The following is a 23,799-nucleotide window of genomic DNA, read 5'->3' as shown; positions in this document are numbered from 1 at the left end:
TCAGACCTAGACCTGTGGGATTAAACTTGGGTTGGACCCAAGTCCAGTCAAGGCATGGCCCGAGCAAGGACCATGACATAAAGTTGAAATCATTTCTACCGAAAGATGAGTTTGACTCGCTTGAAGTTCTAGCTAACTAATCGGAGGTGACCCTCGTTCTAGCTAGTGTGTCTCAAGTAAAGGAAATACAATTGGACCTCTTGTTATTGGAAATATCACATCTCAATTCAAAGGAGCTTTCATATTCCTATTCTAAGAAACATATTAAGGAAAGCGTTAACAGTTTATGTTTCTACAACCTCTAACTTAATTCATATTAAATTTGTGCATGTGGTCTTAAGTAGTGTTAGGAATTAGATATTTGAAGTTCCGCTAATAGCATTAGGGTACCTCAAAAACCCAAGAATAAGGCAGTCTGTTAAGCCCATATCTCTTTTCGTGTGAGATTCAGAGGCTTGTATTTTTTGAAATCAGGGCAAGACTTTTTGTATCTTTCTCTCTTGTCCACCGTTGAAAGTTTTTCTTCTGCCACTATTACTGATCTGACCCTGGTCACCAGGTCTTCTAAGGTATGAACTTCTCCTTCGCCATCTCTAAGATATAGTGGGTATTTCTTACATCTTACCGGTGTAGAAAGTTGTGAATAGTTCTTTGAAAGATCTGAAAGAGCCTGACTCTGGTAACGCATTCATGACCTTCTTAATAGTAGAGAAGACTCGGGACACAGTAGGCTCACCAGTCGTTGTCAAACTCATTATTGTAATGTATTCATTAAAAAATATCTAAGGGTCAGCAGACCCGTCATACGCCTCTAGAGCAAGGCACTAGAAGGCCAGAGAACTATTTCCATTAAATAATATTTTACTGAAAGGCGGCGGCGGTGTCAATCTGTGTAGCTTTGCAGTTTCCTTCTCAACTAACTTCTTCTTTATCCATACCAACTGCTATACCATCAAAGTTCAACAAAAAAAAAAAAAAAAAAAAACTGCTATACCATCAAGGAGTTGAATGTGGGTCCTTCTTCCTCCCAAGCTCTACCTCCAAGACATGATGGATGGTCAGATGGTGTTCTTCGCCTTTCTATCTCTGCAACACTATGCTCCTTCTGAAGCCTTTCTAATTCTTGCTATATTTCGTCTTTCCTCTTCTTTCTTGTTGTTTCTTTTTATTTCTACTTCGAGTTTTTATATTACTTCTAGCTCCCTGAGTCCCTGTCCGTAGTAATGAAGGGAGTAGAAGAAGGAACACTAGGTGTGCTGGACAGATTCCTCATGAGATATTAGAGAGGTTCTTTTCTTGCTTCGGTTTTTCTGTCTCGTCATCTGGCCTAGCTCTTCCCGTAACCTCAGAGAGTTGTATCATGTCAATACGACAATACCCACCTTTTCTTGATCGAGCATCGCTTCCACACATGATGATGACGTATATGTTGAGGGTTCTTCGACAAACATTGGTGACTGGTGAAGTGTCAACACTTTTTTCTGGCGCCAAACTGATAATATCAAAAAGCGGCTTCCCGATTTTCAATAGGATAATAACCTTATAACCTTGATTGATTTGTTGTTCTTGTGGAAATAGAGACTTGACATGGGGGACAGGTACTTGTAACGGCACTTCGACGCTCAAGTCATTTTTAGTGTAAAGGTATGGAGAAATCAATAGAATTGTAAAGATTGGATTCCCATCCCTTTCTCGTGTGTTATGTTTACAAGTTTGTGAGGTAGCGATTGATCACCTTCGACGAACCATGTGTTCCGTAGGCCCCTCTGCTTTGTCTCTGGTCAGAGAGGATTCAAGGGCAAAGCTTACTCTGATCTACCGCTCTGTTTGCCTCCAGAGTATAACAGAGTTCAAGATGCCTAGGAGAATCCTATCGGACTCCCTACAGTTTCTCTGGTTAGAGTAAGACTTAAGTGGTACGTTACGGGTCCACCTTTTTGCTAGCTTTATCAAAGGCTCGTTCTTTTTACGTGCAGGTTAAGCTGGCATAGGCCCCTCAAGTCAATCTATTGACACCTTGAGTTGCTCAAACATGACCAGCTACTGCCTCAACACTCTGTTTAATTAGATTTGATTTAAGGGGCAACTTTGTTTGTAGTCCAAAACTCCACTAATATTCTATAATGAAGCAAGAATTTCACTTCTATTATCTATAGCTTTTGTTATCAAGATTAAAACTAGGTCCGGGGACCGGACCGAATGAGTTGTTCATGGTCTTCTTCCCTTGTCAAGTCGGGTTGTTCGAGCTTTGGTATTCTATGTCCATTAAGATTATTGACGGGTTACTTTTAAAATTCTAATGTCCAAAACTCATTCAAACCCACCAAACCTTTGGGGTTTATCAAGTATTTAGCAGAGAAATCTCGGGAATACAACAATAAAACAAACACTAGCAGCAGCTCTAATATAAGGCTCATCTTCCTGTCACTGATAGTTGGTAAAGAGCCTGAACTCAAAACAAGTCATTGTTGTTGTATTTATGAACCTAGCCTGAAAAAGGTAAACATAATTTCAAAAGCATAAGATGAGAAACTATGAAAAACTTCTTAACTTGTCTTCCACAAGTTCTATACATCTGTACAAAACCATCTCAACTGGATTGAAGGAACAATTTATGTCCATTGCCATCTCACTGCTATCTTCTTTGTTTTCCACCATCATCCTTGTTACTAGGGTTCTAAGAGGCAGAAGCCACTCTGTATGAACTTTCTGCAATGTTCCTTTCGACAAAACTCCCGTGTAATTTGTTTTCCCTGCAATCAGTAATCATGTAAAAATGTAGAAGACGACTAACCACATAGTAGTCTCTGACCAAATTATACCACCACTAGTTTCAATCTTTTCTTTTTCTGGTAGGCCATACAGTCTTTAGACACGACATCTTCATGGCTGTGCTGGACTAGGTCGGGCTTAGGCACCCATTATTGGGTAATTAAACATACTCTCACTCAACATAATTTATTATAAGGGAGCTGAGTGGTGCGAGGTGGGTGGTCAGAATAAAACCCACGAAACTAAATATTCACTTTCAGTATATATGCCATGTTTGCAAAATTGAGAATCAATCAACAAGTCAACTAAAATCATTATATCCATACAGTCGAAAGGTTGCTACATCGAACAACTGAGAACTTTTTATCATAACGAAGACACAAGAGTTAATAATGAAAGAAATGAATTATGTGCACCAAAAGATATCAGAGTTTTAAGAACGTCAATAGCCTGCTAATTTTTTACTTTCTTCAACGACAATGATTACCTGTTGATTCAGTTAGGAGAAGAAATCTGTACAAATTGAGAGCAGATAAAACCTGCACATAATGTGATACATGTCAATTGAGTACGAAAATTAACTAACACTATTATATTAATAATGACAAGTTATAATTTTTAAGCAGTAAAGGTGTCTCTCTTTTGATCTTTATATCAAAAATAAAAGAGTGGCAACCACAGTTTAATAGGAAAAAACATTCACTCATTTTATGTCAATATTAAGGTCAGACAGTGAATTAGCTCAAGAGCTGTCTTAGAAGTTTTTCGCGCTCAGACATGTCAGACTTTCCCTACGATAATGTGCAGAAACTAGTATCTCTAGTTTTAAAGGTGTTTCTTCCAGGTCCCCATAATGTAAAAATTATTAATGTGCGCAAGATATGTTTTGACACACTGAAGTCCAAGCACTGTAAATAAAAATAGAGAAGCATGAAACGTTATTATGCGCCAGTAGATACTGGAAGCAGGAATATCAGCAAGTAGCAGAAACGTTAGGTGACAAGTGGAGACGCAAAAACTTATCACAAGTGTCTTTACGTGAACTATAGATATAATCGACATAATAAAATAGCTTGGTTTTTTTTATCTTTCCTGACTAAGCAGTTCAGATTTGATTTAAGCAAAGACGTTAAGTGGTTAAGATATATCTATATAACAAACGGGTGCAATACTTTCTTCTCAACTTATTTTCATGGAGATAAAAATAGAAGATAGATGGAAGAGGGCTGGGGGAGATATTAGACGCAAATTGTAGGGACCTAAACAAATTCATTAACTTCGGCAAATCGTTTCACCCCCTAAATATGACCAGTTTCACCGAATGGCCATCCAAAAATGACCAGCTTCCTAAAATGGCCCCCTAAAAATATCTCGCTACTTAATTGTAACTTCTAATGCTCTGTACGTTCTTTAAAAAGTTCCTTCTCTATATTTTTCTTCTACAAAGCTCATCATGAATTAACTCGTCCGCCTGCTAGGAGTCAATTAATCTCTTGAACATTTTTTTAGATGTGAACAATCAAAAGCATATAGAAGTAAGACGGGAGATAGAAGATACAGCGTCTGTCTGATCGGGAAGGCACGGGGCCCCTCCGTCTGGAGGCCTCAAAACAAACTCCACCAAGTCAAGGACACTGGAGCTCCAAAACAGTGAACTAGGAGAAGCGTCCCGTGAGTTGATTATTCTTCTAGAATTTTCCACGACTAGTTCCCCTCTAACAAGATCTAAAAGAAGTGCAATCTGTACAAAAACAACTCCACTTTTTACAACCATGCAAATGGAACCCTTCATTATAATGATTTATAAACATAATTATGCTAGGAACATGTACACCAGTTCTGGATAAACAGGATTACCATGGAAGGGGAACTGCTATTTGTTATCAAAGCCTTAAAGATGTCAAACCTTTCGTGATATGGAATGTCGCCAAGTACCTTGTCAAATTGTTGAATACATTAGAAAATCCATGAAGCAACAATAGACAAAGGAAAATAGTACACCAACGCAAATATATGATTTTAACCACAATATCCTCCCGAAAGCACACGTGAACATGGATGAATGTAGATAAAACTTGCTAAAAGCAATAATTAAAGATCATTTACAGCTCAGTTGTCTACAGTGTACAGTATGGTATGAATAACAAAAGTAGAAGAAATATTGGATTTTAGTAAAGAAAAAGACAGAGAAACACAAGTACCACTGTCCAAATACTAATGGGCATTAGTCACATCAAAATATTTGAATATACTTCAGATACTCACCTTTTTCAACGCTGAAAAGGCATTCTTACGCAACTCTGCACTTGAAGCATATATAATCACCTTCTCAATGGCCTGAAATATTGCATTCAGTGGAAAGAAAAAGTCACTTGAAACTGTTGTCGAGACAGGGATTAGAGGGCTCTTTCTGGTCAGAAAATCATTTAGGATAATCTTATGGTAAACATTTGGGCGATTCGGAATATGAAAACAACAATTTCCGAAGTCATAAAAATCACTCTTCAGGATTTCTTGATCAAATAAAGTTAGCGTTCTTCTCATGCGCTATAACTCCTAAAAGTTTTCTACTTCGACGACTTAGGTTTCAAGGGTATTGAATTATAGACACACAAATAATAATGTGAATCAAGATCCTTTAAGGGGATCCCCAAGACCCCAACCCAGTAGATCGTTTATTAATCGTTTCTATTTTCTTTATTACGTGTCCATTTAGATAAGTTTCTAATTCAATAAATTTAATACAGGTCTTAGAGAGCTTTTCAGAGGTCATAAATTATTGTATTGGGTGTCTTATATATCAAAAAAGAGTCGCAAGGATATAACCTTATAAGATATCCACAGTAGCAAGTTTTGGGAGTTTTAGTGTGCTTAGAGTCTCTTTTACAGAGCTATCTTATATAAAGAGTTCTGAACTTAAATTCAACGACTACATATTTAAAGAGTTCTGAACTTAAGAGTTTCGCCTACGATGTAGACAACTCTGATGTAGACAACTCTGGTCGTAGGCATCTTTGTTTTAAAGAGTAAACCTCTATTGAAGTTTGAGCATAATGTTTAGATCAATCTGGTATGGCCAAAAATTTTGACAAATTGATGACAAGAGTCATTTCATGGCACTATGGCAGTGAAGGTTAAGATCAGACAACTAATGGTCAAAGTAACAGTTTTGCCCAATAATCAAATAATATATATTTGAAACCTCCTACTGAGATGCATATTGCACCTCCTACACCTGAGGAGTGCAAAGAAGTAAGCTCTAAGAGTCATCACATGACATTACAATGGAACCATTGAAGTTCAAAGGCGTCAAAAAACAAAGAGTTCAGATTGTGCCATATGCCACAACTTACCTGTATTATCCTTCTCCCTCCACCCATTTAATTCCCCATTACGATACCTAATGAACCCACTAGACTTGGCTTCTTCTGTGCGTCGAGAGGGTTTTTCGACAAATTTTATGAAAATTTCAAGGATTAAGATGGGAGTGATGGTCGAGAGAGTAATAGGAGAGAGAGAGAGTCGCCGACAGAATGCCGGCGAACAGATGACCCTCTGCAGGCAATGACTAAAGTGGAGATGAATGAAATGAAGTGGAAGAGAAGGAGATGAAGTGGAAGAGAGGGAGATGAAGTGGAAGAGAGGGAAAGAAAAACGGACTTAGAAAATAATAAGAGAAACTAATGACATAATGGAAGGAAGAAATTGGAAAAGAGGGGAAAATTGGGGGCCAAAACGGGTGGTCCCAAATTCGGGGTCAAAAAGAATTAACCCGATTTAACATTTAAAATGACTTTTATGTAATCTAAGTTACAAGTTTTCGAAAGTTTAGCATGTTTAGGAGTTTTTTTATGAAGTTTTCTTTATAAAAAGCTCTTATTACGATTTTCACTTAATTAAACTAAGATCTTTTTTGTCTTCTCTATAAAGAGCTCCTAGTACGATTGTAACATTAAATTAGTGGGGCCTCTTCCTCATTTACGGGTTTGCGTTCTCATTTTGCATTACTTTTGGACTAAGCTTCCTTTTGTCCATACGCAAAAAAAAGGAACAATAATGACTCAAAAAAACAAGCATATGCAAAAGAGTACCTGCAGAGCAACGAAAAGAGTAGGCATGTATAACGAGCAATCGACTTTTTCATCATCACATGTTTGATGGATATTTTCATCAAGCATGCTTAATAAGAACTTGATCGCCTGTTTCTTCAGTACCCATGGCTGATCAGTGGACGAAAGTACATACTTTAACATGCCTATGGCTTGCCACCTCTTGTTTCTACCACCCCGAAGTTTATGCTGGACGACAGCGAAATCCTCCCTAGCAGCAACTGTAACCTCATTGTACATATAGCCGCAAATGACTGCAAATAAAAAGAGGATAGAAGATGAAGAAATAAAGTGCGATGTAAAAAATAGCTACAAGCCTACAACGATGCGCACTTTTTAAAGTGTTACGTAAGTGTAAAGAGTTTCTTAAATAGCTTTTGCTTAGGTTTCCTAAACCAAACCAAATTTGGATAGATCTTTAAAACTAATTAATGCATATCTCGTTGTAGAGAGAAACCCAGATTTCTTAGGGAGAGAAAGAAAAACATAGTTATGTTAAAGTGTACACTGAAGCAATTACAGAGGTTTACACATGATGATATTTGAGACTGATTTTCAGCGTGAGCTCGATGATATAGCAGACAAATGGAGGAATCTATGGGCATCTGTGGTGACTCTAATGCCATCAGATTTTCCCATGAGACTAGAAACAACACTAAGATTTCTCCAATTATGAAGGCTTTCGATGATTGGGTCAATAGAAATCATATAATTGACCAGCCTAATAACGGCATGGAGTTCTCCTGGTCAAACCACCAGGATTCTCTGGTAAATGGTAATGAGTAAATTGGACCCCTTCCGAATAAATTTAGAATGGGAGCTCAATTTCCCGGGTGCTACTCAGACCATTCTGCCAAAGCCATCCTCCGACCATAACCCTGTCTGGCTTACCACGGAGAATGTTAAAACCAAACTGCCTCCTTTTCGGCTAGAGGAAAAATGGATACTTCATTCTGATTTCCTCCCAAAAATTCGCAGTGGTGGGATCAATATAGCCCTGGGGAGACGGAAGGAAGAAAACTTCGGAACAAACTACATTCATTCAGAAACATTTGAAGGAGGGGTCTGCCGAAAAGTTTAAACGTTCACCCTTAACATGAGAAAACATCAAATGGAGATTCATGACCTAGAATTTCTGGACGAACAAAGAGTCTTAATAAGGAGGAGATTGATAGGAGAAAAACAGCAAAAAACTCATTCGAATCGTTATTGAGTCCAAATGAAATTAGCCCGAGGCAGAAATCAAGCTTCCAGTGGCTTCAGGCAGGGGACAAAAACTCAAAAAAATTCCTTGAGGTCATAAACTACAGAGCCAGGTGCAGCAAAATCAAGCTTACTGCGGTGAACAACACCAGATCGGAAGACGATAACCTGACACAGAAGGCTATCACTGACTATTACAGCAACCTGTAAGAGGGACCGTGTAGCTGGATTCCAAACATTAACAGCATTAATCTACGTCTAATTGTGTCGGGAACCTCTAACATACTTGAAGCCCCTTTTTAAAGAGAAGGCTTTAGGGGTAAACACTGGTCTGGCAGGTGATAAGGCGCCGAGGCCGAACAAACTCCCTATCAGTTTTTATCTCAGAACTTGGAAAACTATCAGGCAAGACTTCATGAATTTCGACGTGGTAGATCCAGAATATACTTCCTTGAGATCCACCCCCTCAAAGTTTCTCATGTTGGTTGTTACTTTCCTCCCGTTTCTCTTCTCATGGGTGAATCTAATGACATTTAAGTCTTCCCCTACGCACCAAGGGGGAGACCCAGATATAGATATGTTACCCAGCTCTTCTCATGGGTAAATCTAATGGGTAAATTGCTTAACGAAAGCATTTGTGATGATGGCACAGGTTATACCTAGTGTGTGTGTGTGTGTGTGCGCGCGCGCTTAACGAAAGTTTTATGACGATGGTTGACTGTTTAGTATTTTGAAAAGTAGATGGTTGACTGATAATTTTTAATAACTAATTTGATCGTAGTTTAGTATTTTGTAGTCGCATTAACCTAATTTGCACAATTAATTGAATTTTCAATTGTTATGATTTTTTATTACTTTCTATAGCTTGACTTAGTACAACATTGCTCATGATAGAGCATGATCGTAGGTCATATTTTCATATGGTTTGAACAACCCATAGCTCTGGTAATGTCGCCGATTTGGGAGGACAGAGGCTTGTTATTCGAATAGACACAAATAATCTGTATCTTAATTAGACACCAAGCTTTACTTAGATCAGACTTGGAGAGGTATAGCTAAGCAACCTTATGGCTGTAGCGTGGGATGGTGAAAGGTGGGTGGTGTCAGGAGAAAGTTAAGCAACCTTATGTCTGTAGCGTTTGGAGAGGTATAGCTTCCAAGGCAGATGTACTTAATGGCATCACAAAATGGAGCTTAGGAAATGGCAAGACCATTCACTTTTGGGAGGATATTTGGTGCCTTCCGATAGCTCTCAAGGACAGATTTCCGGCTATCTATCACATTGCAGTCCTTAAAGAGGGTTCAGTTCATCAATTTTATTCTCGAGAGCTCCAAGTCTGGGATATCACTCTTAGAAGGAATTTAAATGATTGGGAAATCCAAATTTTCATCCACCTGATGGATCACCTTCAAGGGTTTCGGCTTTTAGAGGATGGGGATGATTATAAGATTTGGTGCAGAAATGAGAAAGACCCCCTATCAGTTAAGCAGTGCTACACAAGAATCAAGGGTCCAGCCCCCTACTCCTACTCTTTCAAGTTCATATCGCTGTGGTCGCCTAGAGTGCCTCCTAGAGTTAGCTTCGTGGTGTGGGCTGCTGTCTTGGGAAAGCTTCCAATGATCGAGCAGCTCCAAAAGAGAGGTATGCCGTGGCCAAATAGATGTATCCGATGCAAGGAGGATAGCGAAACAGTGGACCACCTACTCATTCATTGTCCGAAAGCCAATCCTATTTGGGATTTCTTTGTCTCGTCTTGCGGTAGCAACTGGTGCAGTCCAAAGTCTATCGACCAGATTTTGGAGCAATGGAATGGATTGTGTGCTAACCGGATCATGAGGGACCTTTGGGCACTTGTTCCTTTCGCTATAGTTTGGGCTGTTTGGACGGATAGGAACAACCAAACCTTCAAAGAATCCCATGGCGTTTCTAGTCTGGAGATTGAGGATGTCCTTATCATTCTATTTCATTGGAGTAGGCAATTAGCTTGGGCGAGAGACAATTCTTGTTTTGATTTCATCTCCAAATGGGAGGATGTCTTGATGTAATTTTTGTGACAGTGGCGTTGATTATGCTCTAAGTTTTTGTCCTGTCCTTGTAGTTCCCCTTTTTTTCTCTTAATATTAATTCAAATTATTCAAAACAAGATCAGACTTGTAATATGAGGAACCTTATCTTGTAAGCTGCCTGTACCCGTAGGGATCATTCCTGACAGATACTAACCATTAAAATGGTTTAGTGGTCCAATAACACATTTGAGGACGTTCTGTCCATGTAAAATATAATTTTTGCCTTTTTCGTACTTTGTTATATATTGCATCTCATGTGACTGAATTTTCGGTTAGCTACCAATGTCTTAGGGTCTAGGAATCTACTTGGCTTTTAACCCAACTAGTTATTAGTTTTTCAAGATCTTAGGTACAGGGAATCATCTGTTCTGAGTTTTGAGGCGTTCATGGTATGTGCTCCTCCTGATTATAATTGGAGGTATCTTAGATCATGGGGGCAATCTTGATATTATGGATTTGGGCGTCACTATAGCAAAGGAGCTGATAGAAGAAAGTAATGAATTGCAGATAACACGTGTGTTGTTTTAGGCATAAATGGGAATGATGGTTTGACTTCATCCTCGCCTTCCTGCGACTTATCACCAACAGTCTGTTAAGGGTTCCAACCGTAATGGTGGAAACTAAGGTTTACATCAAACAAATACAGGATTCTTTTGGGTGTAAAAGGGGATGATGGCTTGACATCATCCTCACCTTCCTGCGAATTATCACCGACAGTCTGTTCAGGGTTCCAACCGTAATGGTGGAAACTAAAGGTATACATCAAACAAAAACAGGTCCCGACTAACCTGCAATACATGCTCCTTGCTTGACAAAAGAAAAACAGCTTACGTAATCGCCGTCATCCTCTACATTGGAATGTTGAGAGTCAGTTGAATAACTATTTTGACTTCAGAAAAGAATTTTAAGTGTTGGTCATTAGGTAAGAATAAGAACATGTGTTAATACCTCCAGAGATGATATTGATAGCTGTATCAACTTCACCTCCAGTTATCAATCCAAGATATGACAAACCACAAAATGGAAGGAAGCGTGACATTTCTACCAGCAAAGAATTACAGATTAAAATTTCATTTGCCAGATAACATGAAATATGAACCTGCACATCAATAGTGAACCATGTAGTGAAAGGCTACCACAAAATAAGATATTCGAAAGATTAAAGAAGAAGATGGACAGGCAATGACAAAATTGCAAACCCAATAACAATGAGAACACCCACTTAAATATTTAACACAAAATAATACCAACCATTGTTTCTAGGACAAATAAGCTAAGTAGAGCTTGGAGCTGTTCTTTTCTTTTGCCATCCTGTAGCATTAAAAAGATATCAAATTAACCAGGGTTCAAGATCATATATAAATATATATATATATATATATATATGTGTGTGTGTGTGTGTGTGTGTATAGACACACAATTTAATAAGCTACTGAAACAAAAGTAACGTTGTTAAGGACTTTTGTGTTTCTTTGTTATGGAATGTAAGAGGTCTTCGCAGTCCAACCAAGCAGCTACGGTCAGAAAAGTTGTTAAGGACTTTTGTGGTTCTTTGTTATGCCTTCATGAGACGAAAACAGAAGTAACGTCTGCTGCTTTAGTTAAAGGGTCTGAGGGAACTCTTTTAGTGAGTAGGAGGCTATCCCATTTGTGGAAGCTTCCATGGAGGGAGTATATCTCTAGTTCTGAAAAACAAAAATGGAAGACTTTATCTGGCTCTTTACCAGAGTCTACAGACTCTGTGCAATGGACTACTTAATCTGGCTCTTTACAAATCCATGGAAATAATCGAATTACGATGCCATTGTATATAACAAGATTATTAAACCATAATGAAGCATAAAATGATGTATAAAACAGATTAAAGCAATCTATTAGTTTGAGGAGGTATTAACAATTACACAGTCACTTACGGGGGTAAGTTGAATAACTTTTTGGCAATATCAACCAAAAGATAACATTCCTACTCATGATAGTTATTAGTTAACAAACTGTGTTAGTTTGTGATGGTATTCGCACACAGTTAGATCATGAGCGTTACTCAAGGAATGAATTTCGGTTTCGATTGAAATCTCGGTCGGTCCAAAAGAGGAAACTTTTCGTGGAAACATTTTCGTCCGTGGAAATTTTACCAATCCGCAGAAATGTTGGTATCCTTATTAACGTCTGTTTAGTATGATAGGCTAGTATCTTAGTGGCCTAATATGCAATCAAATAGTTAAGTTAGGGACTAAATTGAGTTATTCACCCCTAATTACCCTAAAACAGTTAGGCTAGGAGCTAATCTGCAGTATAACAGTTAGTTCAGGGGGTAAATTGGATTAATTTTTAACCATTCTGTTAGTTTGAGGGACTATATTCACTTAAGAAATTGTTTAGGTGTTAATTAAAAAAATAATGTTAAAGAAACAAAAAAAATAATCAGTTTTTATTGATTCTAAAGGCGCCCGTCCAAATTGTTAAAGAAATAAATTGAAAATAATCAATTTAAGGGACTATATTCACTTTCTTGAAGGATAAGATATCGAACCGTTCCAGAGCTCAATGGTAATCCCACTAAACCGTTCCAGAGCTCTAGAGGGATCAGACAAGGTGATCCTCTGTCACCCCTCTTATTCCTGCTAGTTGCCTAGGTCTTAAGCAAACGTAAGTACGTGCAAGGCTGAGGAGGAGAATTGGATTCAAGGGTTCAAAATGCGAGATCATGGGAGCCAAGTGAACCATCTTCAGTTTACTAATCACTCTTTATTCTTCTTACAGGACTCCACTGATCAGCTCAGCAAGCTCAAAGATATCTCATTTTGTTTGAACTTTCATCAGGGCTGAAGGTGAATTACTCCAAGTCTACAGTCTCTCCAGTCCTAAATAGAACTCATGAAGGAGTGCAAGCTAATCTAGAGGTTCTAGGCTGCTCAGAGGGTGCTCTTCCAACTAACTATCTGGGCCTCCCCTCGGGGTAATCTTACAAATGCAAGTTTCTTTGAGACCCAGATAGAGAGGGTGAACAGGAAACTTTCGGCTTGGAAGGCAAAAACGTTGTCTAGAGGGGGTAAGCTCAATCTAATCAAAGCAAATCTATTAGCTCTTCTAGTGTACTTTCTTTCTCTCTTTAGTATGCCTCAGTTCATTCTCAAAGAGTAATTATGGAGGGTCGCCTGTTCATACGCAGAGATCTGAATGAAGGAGGGTTGGGTATTAAGAACTTAAAACATATGAACGACAGATCATCTCTTTGGAGGTAGATCATCACTCACAAGTATGGAGTGGAACAAGGAGGTTGGAGCCAAAAAAACAATCAAGGAGCCTTATGGTTGCAGTCTGGAAAGGCATCGCGACAAAAGCAAAGGAACTCAACAATATTACCAAGTGGAAACTAGGAAGTGGCAGGCGCTTAAGCTTCTGGAAAGATAGTTGGTGCCATCCAATCACCCTTAAGGATCATTTCCCAGCAATCTACTATATTTCCTCGAACAAAGAAGCTTCTGTCCTTGACAATTTCAACTGGCAGCACCAAGTTTGGGAGTTGGTGTGCAGGAGACACTTAAATGACTGGGAGATACCCATCTACTGGAATCTCCTTTAGCTACTGGATGCCTTCAAGCCTTCTTTAGATGAAGAGGATAGCAAGGTTTGGTCGCAAGAAGAAAAGGACAGCCTCTCGGTTAGTCAATGTTACAAGAGACTAAACTCAAAAGAGCCGGAACGACATTGCAAATATATAGCCAAACTCATTTTGTCTCCCTCCATACCCCCGAGAGTTGGCTTTGGTGTATGGGTGGCCTCGATAGGTAAACCTCAACAACCTCAGATGGTGGTATGATCATTCCGAGCAGCTTTATCTGTTGTTAAAGTCAAGAGGAAATTAGCAGACCACCTTTTAATCCACTGCGCACAGCCACCAAGTTGTGGTACTATTTTGCCAAGGCTTCTGGGATTCAGTGGTGCACTTCGAGATCTCACAAGGATATTTTGGAGCAATGGAATAGGCTGGGAGCCAAGAAGCATAGGAAAGATCTCTGGTCCCTTTCATTTGGTCCATTTGGAAATTTAGGAATATTAGAACTTTCAAGGAGGGCAATGCTAATAGTGATCTAGAGGTCGAGGGCGTTCAAGGAATCATATATTCATCCTTTATCATGTAGCCTTAAACATATGGAATTACTTCATAAGCTCACTCAAGGTTAGTTGGTGTAGGCCTAAGACAGTTAGTCAACCTTTAAAACAATGGCAAGGCTTCAAGAAGAACAGATGGGGTAAAGAAATCTGGAACACGATCCCAAAAGCTATAATCTGGAGCAACTGAAAAGAGAGAAACAACAAAACACTCAAGGAGGAAAATAGCAATAGCAACTCGGCAGAGGAAGATGTCAAAGGAGTGATGTTCATTGGTCTAGAAACCTACCAAACGTTATCTTATAAAGATTTTGTGTACAATTGGGAGGCTTGAATGCGCAACATGTAAAGTAGCCTCTTAATTTTTATCCTTTTTTTTCCTCAGTTTGTAACTATCCTCTTTCTAACATATGGATTCGAAGTTTCAAAAAAACAAAAAAACTGAAACAGAAAGAATGAAAAGAGACACGAACCAACTTTTGGCAAACTTCTCGGATGGAAGCTGCAATGCTTACTGTTCTGGCGATCAAGTCCTTAATAGAACTTTTAACTTCGTCATTTGTCTCAGCACATACAAACTTTAGCACATGCAGAACGGCAGGTATTGCTTCTTTTATTTGTTCGAATTGACGTCTCTGTAGGGAAAGAAATACTAAAAAGAAAAAAAACATGTATGACAATTACTCCTTGCTAATAAGACATTATCTTAATCATGGAATATAGAAACAAGTACCTGCAGGACAAATGAAAAAGAAACCAGTCAGCATTATCAGCAGATACTCTGACCAGTTATACTGGATAATAAAATAAAACTAAAGCACTACTTTAATTTTTTTCTAAAAAAGGCCGCCGCTTGGGTGAAACAAGAAAACTTTCTAAATAAAATTTGAAGGGAAAGTGTGGGTCTTATCAAATTCTCCAGAGTAACAAAAACATTTCCTTCTTCCTCATCTCCTCCCACCACCTCCGACGACCACCACCACCATCCTCTTTCTCTTTCTCTCTGCTTTTCCTCCGCTTTTTACTCTGCTAAATCTCTCTCATCTCTCTCAAAAATACTTTAACTCTCTGTTTTTATTCTCACTATATCAGCGAAGGCAAGGGTTCCCTTCACCAGAACACCTTTCTTCTTAGACGAAGAGGTACCGTTTCAGGTGAGCACGAGATGTGGCGTGGTTGGTCGGCCACAAGATGTTTCTGGCTGATTTAATTGTTAACCTGCCACGAAACCTTCGATCGAGGGTCTGATACCCTCGAGGAAGAGGGGTGGAAACCTTTCTCGAGAGTTTTAGGGTTTCGCCTGATTCCCCTTCATCTAAGAAGCAGGGGCTTTCGGGGAAGGGAACCCCTTTCCTTCGCCGAGGCAGTAAAGCTAGAGAGAAAAGAGAGTTAAGGTTTCATAGAGAGAGAGAATTAACAGAGAGAAAGAAAGAGAGGGAGGAAAAAGTGAGAAAGAGGGGGGAGACAAGAGAGATGAGAGAAAAAGATCAGAAGACAAAAAACTGAAGGTCATTAGAAATGGTAGATTGTCGGTGACCCTTACCGACGTGGAGAAGAAATGGTGGTGGGGGGCTTCGAGGAAACAAAAAATTCGCCAAAATTTTCCAAATGAAATTTCGTACCACGGAAAATTTTCTTGTTTCCCAAAAATCATTGCAAAAAAGCTAACGGAGTTTTTGCAGGAAACCCAAAACATTCATTCTACCAAAGAATTGGAAATTTTGAACTGCTTCAGAGAATGGTATTTTTGTCTTCCATATAGATTCTTAACTAAAATTTCGATATATAAACATAAAAGTATAAAACTGAAATGTGCACTAAAATAATCTCATTGTCTCGCCTTCTATCCCAATTGAATGAAAATTCTGATGCACCTAGTGAACATTCAAAAAGAACTTTCACCATATCTAGCCCCCAAAAAAACACAAGCAATGAGTACATGTATCTAGGTCCATCAGATTCAAATGTATACAATAGCAAAACTGTTCTGCACCTTATTGATAATTATACCTTTTTCAAGCCCACTCAAAAGTGGAGCAAAATAAGCAGGTTTCTCAAACATTGTAACAGGAGAGTCTAGTGCCTGTTCCAGTTGTTAGCAATATCATCAGAATCAATGAAAGAATAGCACCCCAAATGAGAGAGTCGAACAAGGAATTACAGAAATAGGCTATGATATAACATAGGGACTTTGTCTTCGTGTTTTGCTGACTTAGCGCAGGACACACGATTCCGACCCTTGCGAACTTCTAAAGGTACTAAATTTTTGTGTGTATATCTCGTGTACTAAATATTTTAGACCATTAAACTATATTTCGTTGATGGCTTGTTAAAATATGTAACAACGGTAGATCCAAAAGAAAGAAAAAAAAAAGAATCACGAATAGAACGCAAGCACATAAATACATGATAACTAAGACATCAAGTGTATTGGTCTCGTGGATGGCCTATCACCCGTGTTGGGCTCCGATAGATATACTAGTGTAAATCTTATATAGGAATAAGCAAATAAATGCAAGGAAAACATACTTTCTGGCTATCCAAGGCATAGCATGTTAGACGTAAGTTAGAGGTATTTTCATTTGTTCACAGTTTTCTTTCAGTTGGACATTTTTGTTAGAGGTATTTTCAGTTGGACAATTAGTCCTTGGTGACCAAACAAGAATTTGGCATAACAAAATCATATTATTCATATTATCTTTTGGTACTCAAATTCCATATTCGGATTCCACTTTATAATATAGTACACTTGAACATCAATATTCTATTTTTTTCGTTGTTATAAAAAAGATGTGGTACTGGTTAATGAAATGTGATTATGTGAAGACAATTGTTATTGTGTTGTCATTCTTCAGATAAGACAATCCATGGACCACATAGGGGCTAGTTTTGAAGGACAGAGTTATGAGACTCGAAAACCTATATATTAAAGAACATAGGGTGATGTACAAGTTGCATAATTTGCTATTATTGTTACTTCCTTAGCATCAATTCTAATTGCTTTGTCAATTGCTAATACTGTAGTAGTTTTGGAAAATCTCCTACCTTTTAAAGTTATAAATTGAGCTTGCCTACCCATGCCTTAGATTCGTGAAAATATTTCTGTTAGGTATTAACCTATATATCTACTTTTTTCCAAGCCATTGCAAGCTGGAAAGGCAACCTTGTAGTTGGTTTTTGTGGTGGGCGATGCGAAAAATCCAGTTTGGATGTCTCAATCTTGGATTTCAAGACGACAGGCTTGAGATTGAGATTGAGGATGTGGGTGTCACAAACAACATACTCTTAAGGCACATTTTCTTTTTCAAGAACAAGTTGTACGCGACAATGTATTGTGTGCATAAGTGAAAGTACTAGTGCATAAAGGTTCAAATCTGCTAGCTAACAAATATCAATTAGTTAATTTCAAAATTTACCTCACATAGAACTGAAAGCATATCCCGCGGATTACAGTTTGATATAATGTGAGTTATAATATTTTCCACAGTCTCTCTACATTCATCTGAAACAATTGCTAACTTTGCTACTGTCTTTGGAAGCTCAAACGAAAGAACATCTAGTACATTCTGCCATAACCAGAAAAAAAAAATAACAACAAAATGAGTTCAATTGAAGTTCAAAAAAAAGGAAGAAAATTAGGGTTTGCAGTTGAATCTTTAAAATGTACCTGATGATCCAAACAAGTTGAAGAAAGAAATTTATGAAGCTCTGCAAGAACCAAAAATGCGTTTTTCTTTGAAGTTTCATTGTCTGGATTCGAAACAACATCTTCGAAGACAGAATTAAGGAATTCGATGAGTTCAATAGGTGCAGTTTCGGATTGATGAAAATCTCCAGTTTCAATCTAGAAAAAATAAAATTTAAATAAATGAGATTAAACGAATAAAAGGGGGAAAGAATGAAGTTAATTGGAAAGTCACCTTGTAGCAAGTACTGGTTAAGATTGATTGAAGTCGATGAACGGCAGTAGGAAGGGTTGCTGTTTTAACCCTTACTACCTCTTCTACTGACATGGTTGTTTCCGGTGCCTCTCCTAATTTCCCCTCTCCCTCTTCTACTTGTTAGAATAATATATATAAAATCTCCCTAATAGTTATGGGTTGTTTAGTAATTTGCCCTTTAAGGGCTTTTAGTCTTTTATCATTAGTATATATTTGTTAAGTTGCAACTCTAGTTTAAATAGGAATGAGATTCATAGCCTCCACAATGTTTCTCCTCTTCCTTCTTCTCTATGATTATTGTTATTGATTTTCACATGGCATCAGAGCATGGTTAATGGAGTTTTTCTATGGTTTGAGTTAGAAGATGAAGGTGGTTTTGGTTTGGTCTTATTAGTGAATTTGTTGGCCTCGTTTCAGATTTGAAGAAGGTTTAGTAGTTTTGATTTTTGTTGGTGTTTTTTTTTTCAAGAGTTTGATTTGTTGGTAGTTTTGAAAATTTGGTTTGGGTTTTTAAAAGGAACTGGTTAATCTCAAGGTAATTTGGGCGGTTTGGTAAGGTGATTTTGGTGGGATTTTAAAGAATCTGGTTTTAATCAATGGTAAGGTGATTTAGGCGGTTTGGTAAAGTAGTAGTTTTGATTTAGTTTGGTATTAAAGGAGGTGGTTTTGATTTATCGGGTAGTATGTCTGAGTTGTTTTCTTTGGGATTTTAAAGTAGATGGGTAGTTTTGTTGGAAGCCTAGTTTGGGATTTGATTTAGGTAATAGTTTTGTTCTGTTGGAGGTAAGAGAAAGTAGTTTTGAAAGAGGTTTTGAAAAATCAGGAAGAAGGGGATTTGATGGTGGTTTATAAAGTGGGATTTGTTGGTTGTTTTCATGGGGATAAGGAGGCGGTTTTAGAGAGTTTGAAAAGAGGTTTTGTTTTGGGTAGTTTCATTGTTGGAGAAGAAGGATGTGTTTGGAGTTGTTTCGTTAGCTGGAGGATTATTTTTTCTCAAGGGATCGTTTGGCTTCCGCAGAAAAGTTATTTTCTCGTTGCAGATGTGGTATTGTTACTTCGCACTTTTTCTTCGTATTTCTTTAGCTAGTTTGTTTGGTATTGTTTTGATCTTTGGTGTAAAAAAAAAGGTGGTTGGTTTGCTTAGTTTCGTTACTCTTCACAAAATTTTTGAATATAAGAGAAGGTGGAATGGTATTGAGTGGGAGTTTTGATTTGATTGGTAGTTTTGAGTGGGCATTGAATGGTAGTATTGAATGGTTTAAGAGGTATTGAATGATAGTTTTGGCTGAGATTTGATTTGAGTGGTTTTTGGGTAAGTTGGTTTTGGAATTTGGAGGAGGTGGTGGTATTGAAATATTTGAAAATGGCATTTGAATTTTGGGCAATACTGCATTTGAATGTTGGCAGTATTGCATTTGGAATGTTTAGCAATATTGCATTTGCATCTTCTTCCTCTTCCTTTGGGCAATATTGCATTTGCATCTTCTTCCTCTTCCTTTGGGCAATATTGCATTTGCATCTTCTTATCCTCTTTGAGCAATATTGCATTTGAATCTTCTCCTCCTCCTTTGGCAATATTGCATTTGAATGTCGGCAATATTGCATTTGCATCTTCTTCTCCTCTTTGGGCAATATTGCATTTGAATCTTCTTCCTCCTTTGGGCAATATTGCATTTGCATCTTCTTCTGTCCAACGATTGCATCTTCTCCGTTTGCAGTTTGGCAGTAATTTGCAGTATTGAATTTTGGTTCGTAGTATCGGATTTTGGTTTAGCAGTATTAGATTTTGGTTTGCAGTATTGGGTATTGGATATTGGATTTTGGTTGGCAACATCGAGTTTTTGGACTTTGGTTGGCAGTATCGGATATTGGATTTTGGTTTAGCAGTTTAGCAGTATTTGGTTTAGCAGTGACTTGTTCACCAAGTCACACTCGGTTCCACGCTTTCGTTGCTTAGTTAGCAAACTCTCGATACTTTTCAAAATCGCATCGTGAGTTTGAGGGAGGGTGTTAGAATAATATATATAATAGTTATGGGTTGTTTAGTAATTTGCCCTTTAAGGGCTTTTAGTCTTTTATCATTAGTATATATTTGTTAAGTTGTAACCCTAGTTTAAATAGGAATGAGATTCATAGCCTCCACAATGTTTCTCCTCTTCCTTCTTCTCTATGATTATTGTTATTGATTTTCACACTACTAACGCTGATGCTTCACAATTGATTCACTAATCAATAATTACATGACGAATTGATAGTGGTGTCAACTAGGGGGCTGAGCGGCCTGCCCCCCAAACACAAGTGCCCCGCGTAGTATAGGAAATTAGGCTTGTAAACGATAGCTTATCAAATATAAACATTTCTGTATCCGATATGTGATAAATTATCTGATATCTGGTAATTATTCAATATCTGAATTCAACTACGATAATATTAATAGATATCGAATAATTTCCGATATCTGAACCAAAAACAAAATTTTATATTTTAAGATGAAGTTCTTAACCATTAGATCTAAATAATAAATCTCAACCAATATAGGGGAATTTGGCCAAAACTCCCTAAAACATTTGAGTTTTGGTTAAAAATGATTTATCAACTTTTTATAGGCTTAGCTCCCTATGGCATTTTTGTAAATAATTTAATATACGGAAAAGACGAAACTGACCTTATTGCAAACCAGATTGCAAACCAGTTTGCAAACGAGATTGCAAACTAGTTTGTAAAGCTCTGCAAATCAGATCGCAAAGCTTTGCAAGACAAATCAAATTGCAAAGTAGTGCAAACTAGTTTGCAAAGCTCTGCAAACCAGATTGCAAAGTGTGTGCAAAGTCATTGCAAGGCAAAACCAGATTGCAAAGCAATGGAAACGGGATTGCAAAGCTCTGCAAACCAGATTGCAAAGCAGTGCAAACCAGTTTGCAAAGCTCTGTAAACCAGATTGCAAAGCAGTGCAAACCAGTTTGCAAAGCTCTGTAAATCAGATTGCAAAGCAGTGCAAACTAGTTTGCAAAGCTTCACAAGCTAAGATTCTAAGGGCAACTTCGACATTAGAAATGGGAGTGCTTTTAGAATTGTCCTGTTTTATATATTATTACTAATAAAATTTATATTTTTATTATTTTTTATATTATTTAGCAGATACAGATATTTATCGGATTGGATATTGGTGTCTCCGTATCCGATAAGGAATATCTAAATCATATCTGAAATTTCAGATTTTTTTTTAAATTCGAATACAGATACGGATCGAATGTCGAATATTTTGATATCCATTAATATGCTTATATAAAATATCATGCCCGAGATCAGGCCCATTCAGTAATAGGACGAGTTTTTTTTTTGAAAAATTAAAATCTCCAACTATTCTTCGATTGGTCACAAAATAATATATAAGGATACAATCTACAGTGGGAAACATAGTGTTTTAAATGGGCAAAATAATGTTTTTAAGAAGTCGAATGATATTCAATATGGTTAAATATGATTTTTAAGACAACATATATAATAGAGGAATAGATGGGCTTTGAGGCCTTCTGATGCTGGTCTTAAGCATTTTTATATGGCTTTTAAAAAGAGCACAAGATGTTTTAATTTGGTGGTTATTGTGCTCATTCAACTCATGATGTATTCTATATTATGTGGAACATGATAATTAAATTTGTATTATACTCTAAACACCCTTCAAGCTTGTTTATCTACCCACTTCTCACTTTACGCCTTTATTTCTCCTCAATTCTCTCCCTTTTCTCTCTCTCTCTACTTTAACTTTCCAGACTCAAGAAACACAACTGTTTAGATCTTGATTTTAGGGGTTTAGGTTTTCTTCAAGAACGCAACTGCACTGATCAAAAATTTCTTCAAGACTTGGACCCGTTTAGATTTAGATTCGTTTTCTTTCGTAGGGATTGATTACCAACCAGTTTAGATTAAGATTTTGGAGAGGGGTTCGTTACCCTAAAAGGTCTATACCCGCAAGTATACGGGTGTCAAGTAGCAAAACCCGGTAAGACCGGAGTCGATCCACAGAGACTAAGTTAAACTCACTCTTAAACCTAAAACTAACTTGGATTTTTTTCGATTTTGATTTTGTGATGAAATAATAAAGTAACTAAACTACTTAAACAATGAGTAAGTAAATAATCAAGAAATTTGTAGACGAAACAACCTAGAGTTTCGGAATGGCCGCGACTTTGGGGAATAAAGAAAATTCTCCGGGGAATAAAGACTTTTCTTAAAACTAGTCAAATAAGATTGACTTTTTATGTTTCTTTTTATTGCTAAGGGGCTTTTAATTTTAGAAGATGCTATAAAAAAGGCTCCTCCATCTCATCACCTCTGTCTGCCACTTCATCTTCTCGACACCTCATCATCTTCTCCGGCGAAAGTCGTCGGCCGACCAATTTTCCGGCCGGCGACCTTCAAACATAAACTTTTTTTCTCTCTCTCTCTCTATTTTTTTCTTTTCTCTCTCTTTCTAGAAAAGATCTATGATGCCCTTGACATGGACAGATCATCCCTGGGGTCTGCAAAGGAATAAAGGAGGGTCCGCACAAGTTCGACCAGTGTCTTACGCCCAAAACTGGGGAAGCAGCAGCGCCAAGCGATCCTTAAACTTTGAAACTTCCACTTATCAAAGATCCGGGATAGACTCTAAGAGAAACCCTAGATACTCAAAAGAGGAAACTTCCCCTTCGGTTTGACGGCAACCGCCTCACCACCGCCACTAATCACAGTCGGCCTAACATCGCCTATAAAAGGCCCCCGACATCGTCCTTCACATGACACGATCTCTTTACCCCAAAAAGATCGGAAGAAACTCAGAGTTCTCATAACTCGCCCCTCAAAAGGATCAATCAATATTCATTCTTTTACTGCAAAGAGCATCCTGACTGGCTTGAGCGTCGGAGCGGTTTTCGAACCCTTTGCAGGTTTTCCCCACTCGGGAACAGACGAACAGGCGCAAGGAGCTGAAGCAGGGAGCAAGGAGCAGGAGCCAGAAGTTGGAATAAAGAGAAGCAGAGCAGGAAGCAGAGTTGAAAAGCAGGAACGTCGGGCTAATCAACCCCCTACATAACGGAGGATTCATACGTAGCAGAGGCTATCATGCATCAATTCCCTTTTTCATGCTGATCTAACAGAAGGGCAATTTTTGACATCAGCACCAAGAGGCGAGTTGAGTATACTTTTTGTATTATCCTATGGCCTTTCAAACTTTTTTGCACCATCAAGTGCCCTAAAGATGAAGAGGAATCATTACGTGGAAGGAGGTTGATTAGAGTTATTAGAAGTTTGGATTAATCTCAGAAGAAGAAAAAGAAGAATAAAGTTAATTGAGGATGTGGCCAATGTTACATAGCTGAAGTTTCTATTAATGAGTAGTGGAAGATGATTAATTTTTCAATCTAGAAATTTAGTTGTCGGTGATGAAGAAGAAGGTGCCTGGATTTATGAAAGAAGAAGGTAGAAAAGCGGGAGGATCTAAATTATAAATTCTAAGTTTTAGAGTGCATAAGAGAAATATATAAGAGTTATGTCCCCTTAAAAATTGTTCATATATGATTTTTAATTTTATGATTTGTCCACATAAAATTGTT

At 37.9% G+C, this 23,799-nt stretch overlaps 1 protein-coding gene across 1 annotated transcript; it reads right to left on the bottom strand.

Annotated features, from left to right (window-relative positions):
• Positions 1-2,286: 2,286 nt before the first annotated feature.
• ALF4 (aberrant root formation protein) lies at positions 2,287-20,609 on the bottom strand. Its single transcript, XM_086648935.1, has 15 exons — positions 20,399-20,609; positions 18,185-18,318; positions 17,932-18,108; positions 17,681-17,830; positions 16,275-16,347; positions 14,738-14,916; positions 11,403-11,462; positions 11,100-11,250; positions 10,940-10,999; positions 6,864-7,135; positions 5,038-5,109; positions 4,630-4,707; positions 4,331-4,513; positions 3,260-3,311; positions 2,287-2,753 (listed from the first exon to the last, which is right to left on the bottom strand). The coding sequence occupies exons 2-15, from the start codon at positions 18,275-18,277 to the stop codon at positions 2,533-2,535; spliced, it is 1,821 nt and encodes a 606-aa protein (XP_086505061.1). The 5' UTR covers positions 18,278-18,318; positions 20,399-20,609; the 3' UTR covers positions 2,287-2,532.
• Between the last annotated feature and the right edge of the window lie 3,190 nt (positions 20,610-23,799).

Source organism: Eschscholzia californica, unplaced genomic scaffold, assembly GCF_041429995.1.
Source record: "Eschscholzia californica isolate CP2 unplaced genomic scaffold, dmEscCali1.0.p SCAF_6, whole genome shotgun sequence".
In the NCBI taxonomy this organism is placed as follows: domain Eukaryota; kingdom Viridiplantae; phylum Streptophyta; class Magnoliopsida; order Ranunculales; family Papaveraceae; genus Eschscholzia; species Eschscholzia californica.
Note: the sequence above shows the minus strand (reverse complement) of the source record. Positions and strands in the feature narration are given on the sequence as shown.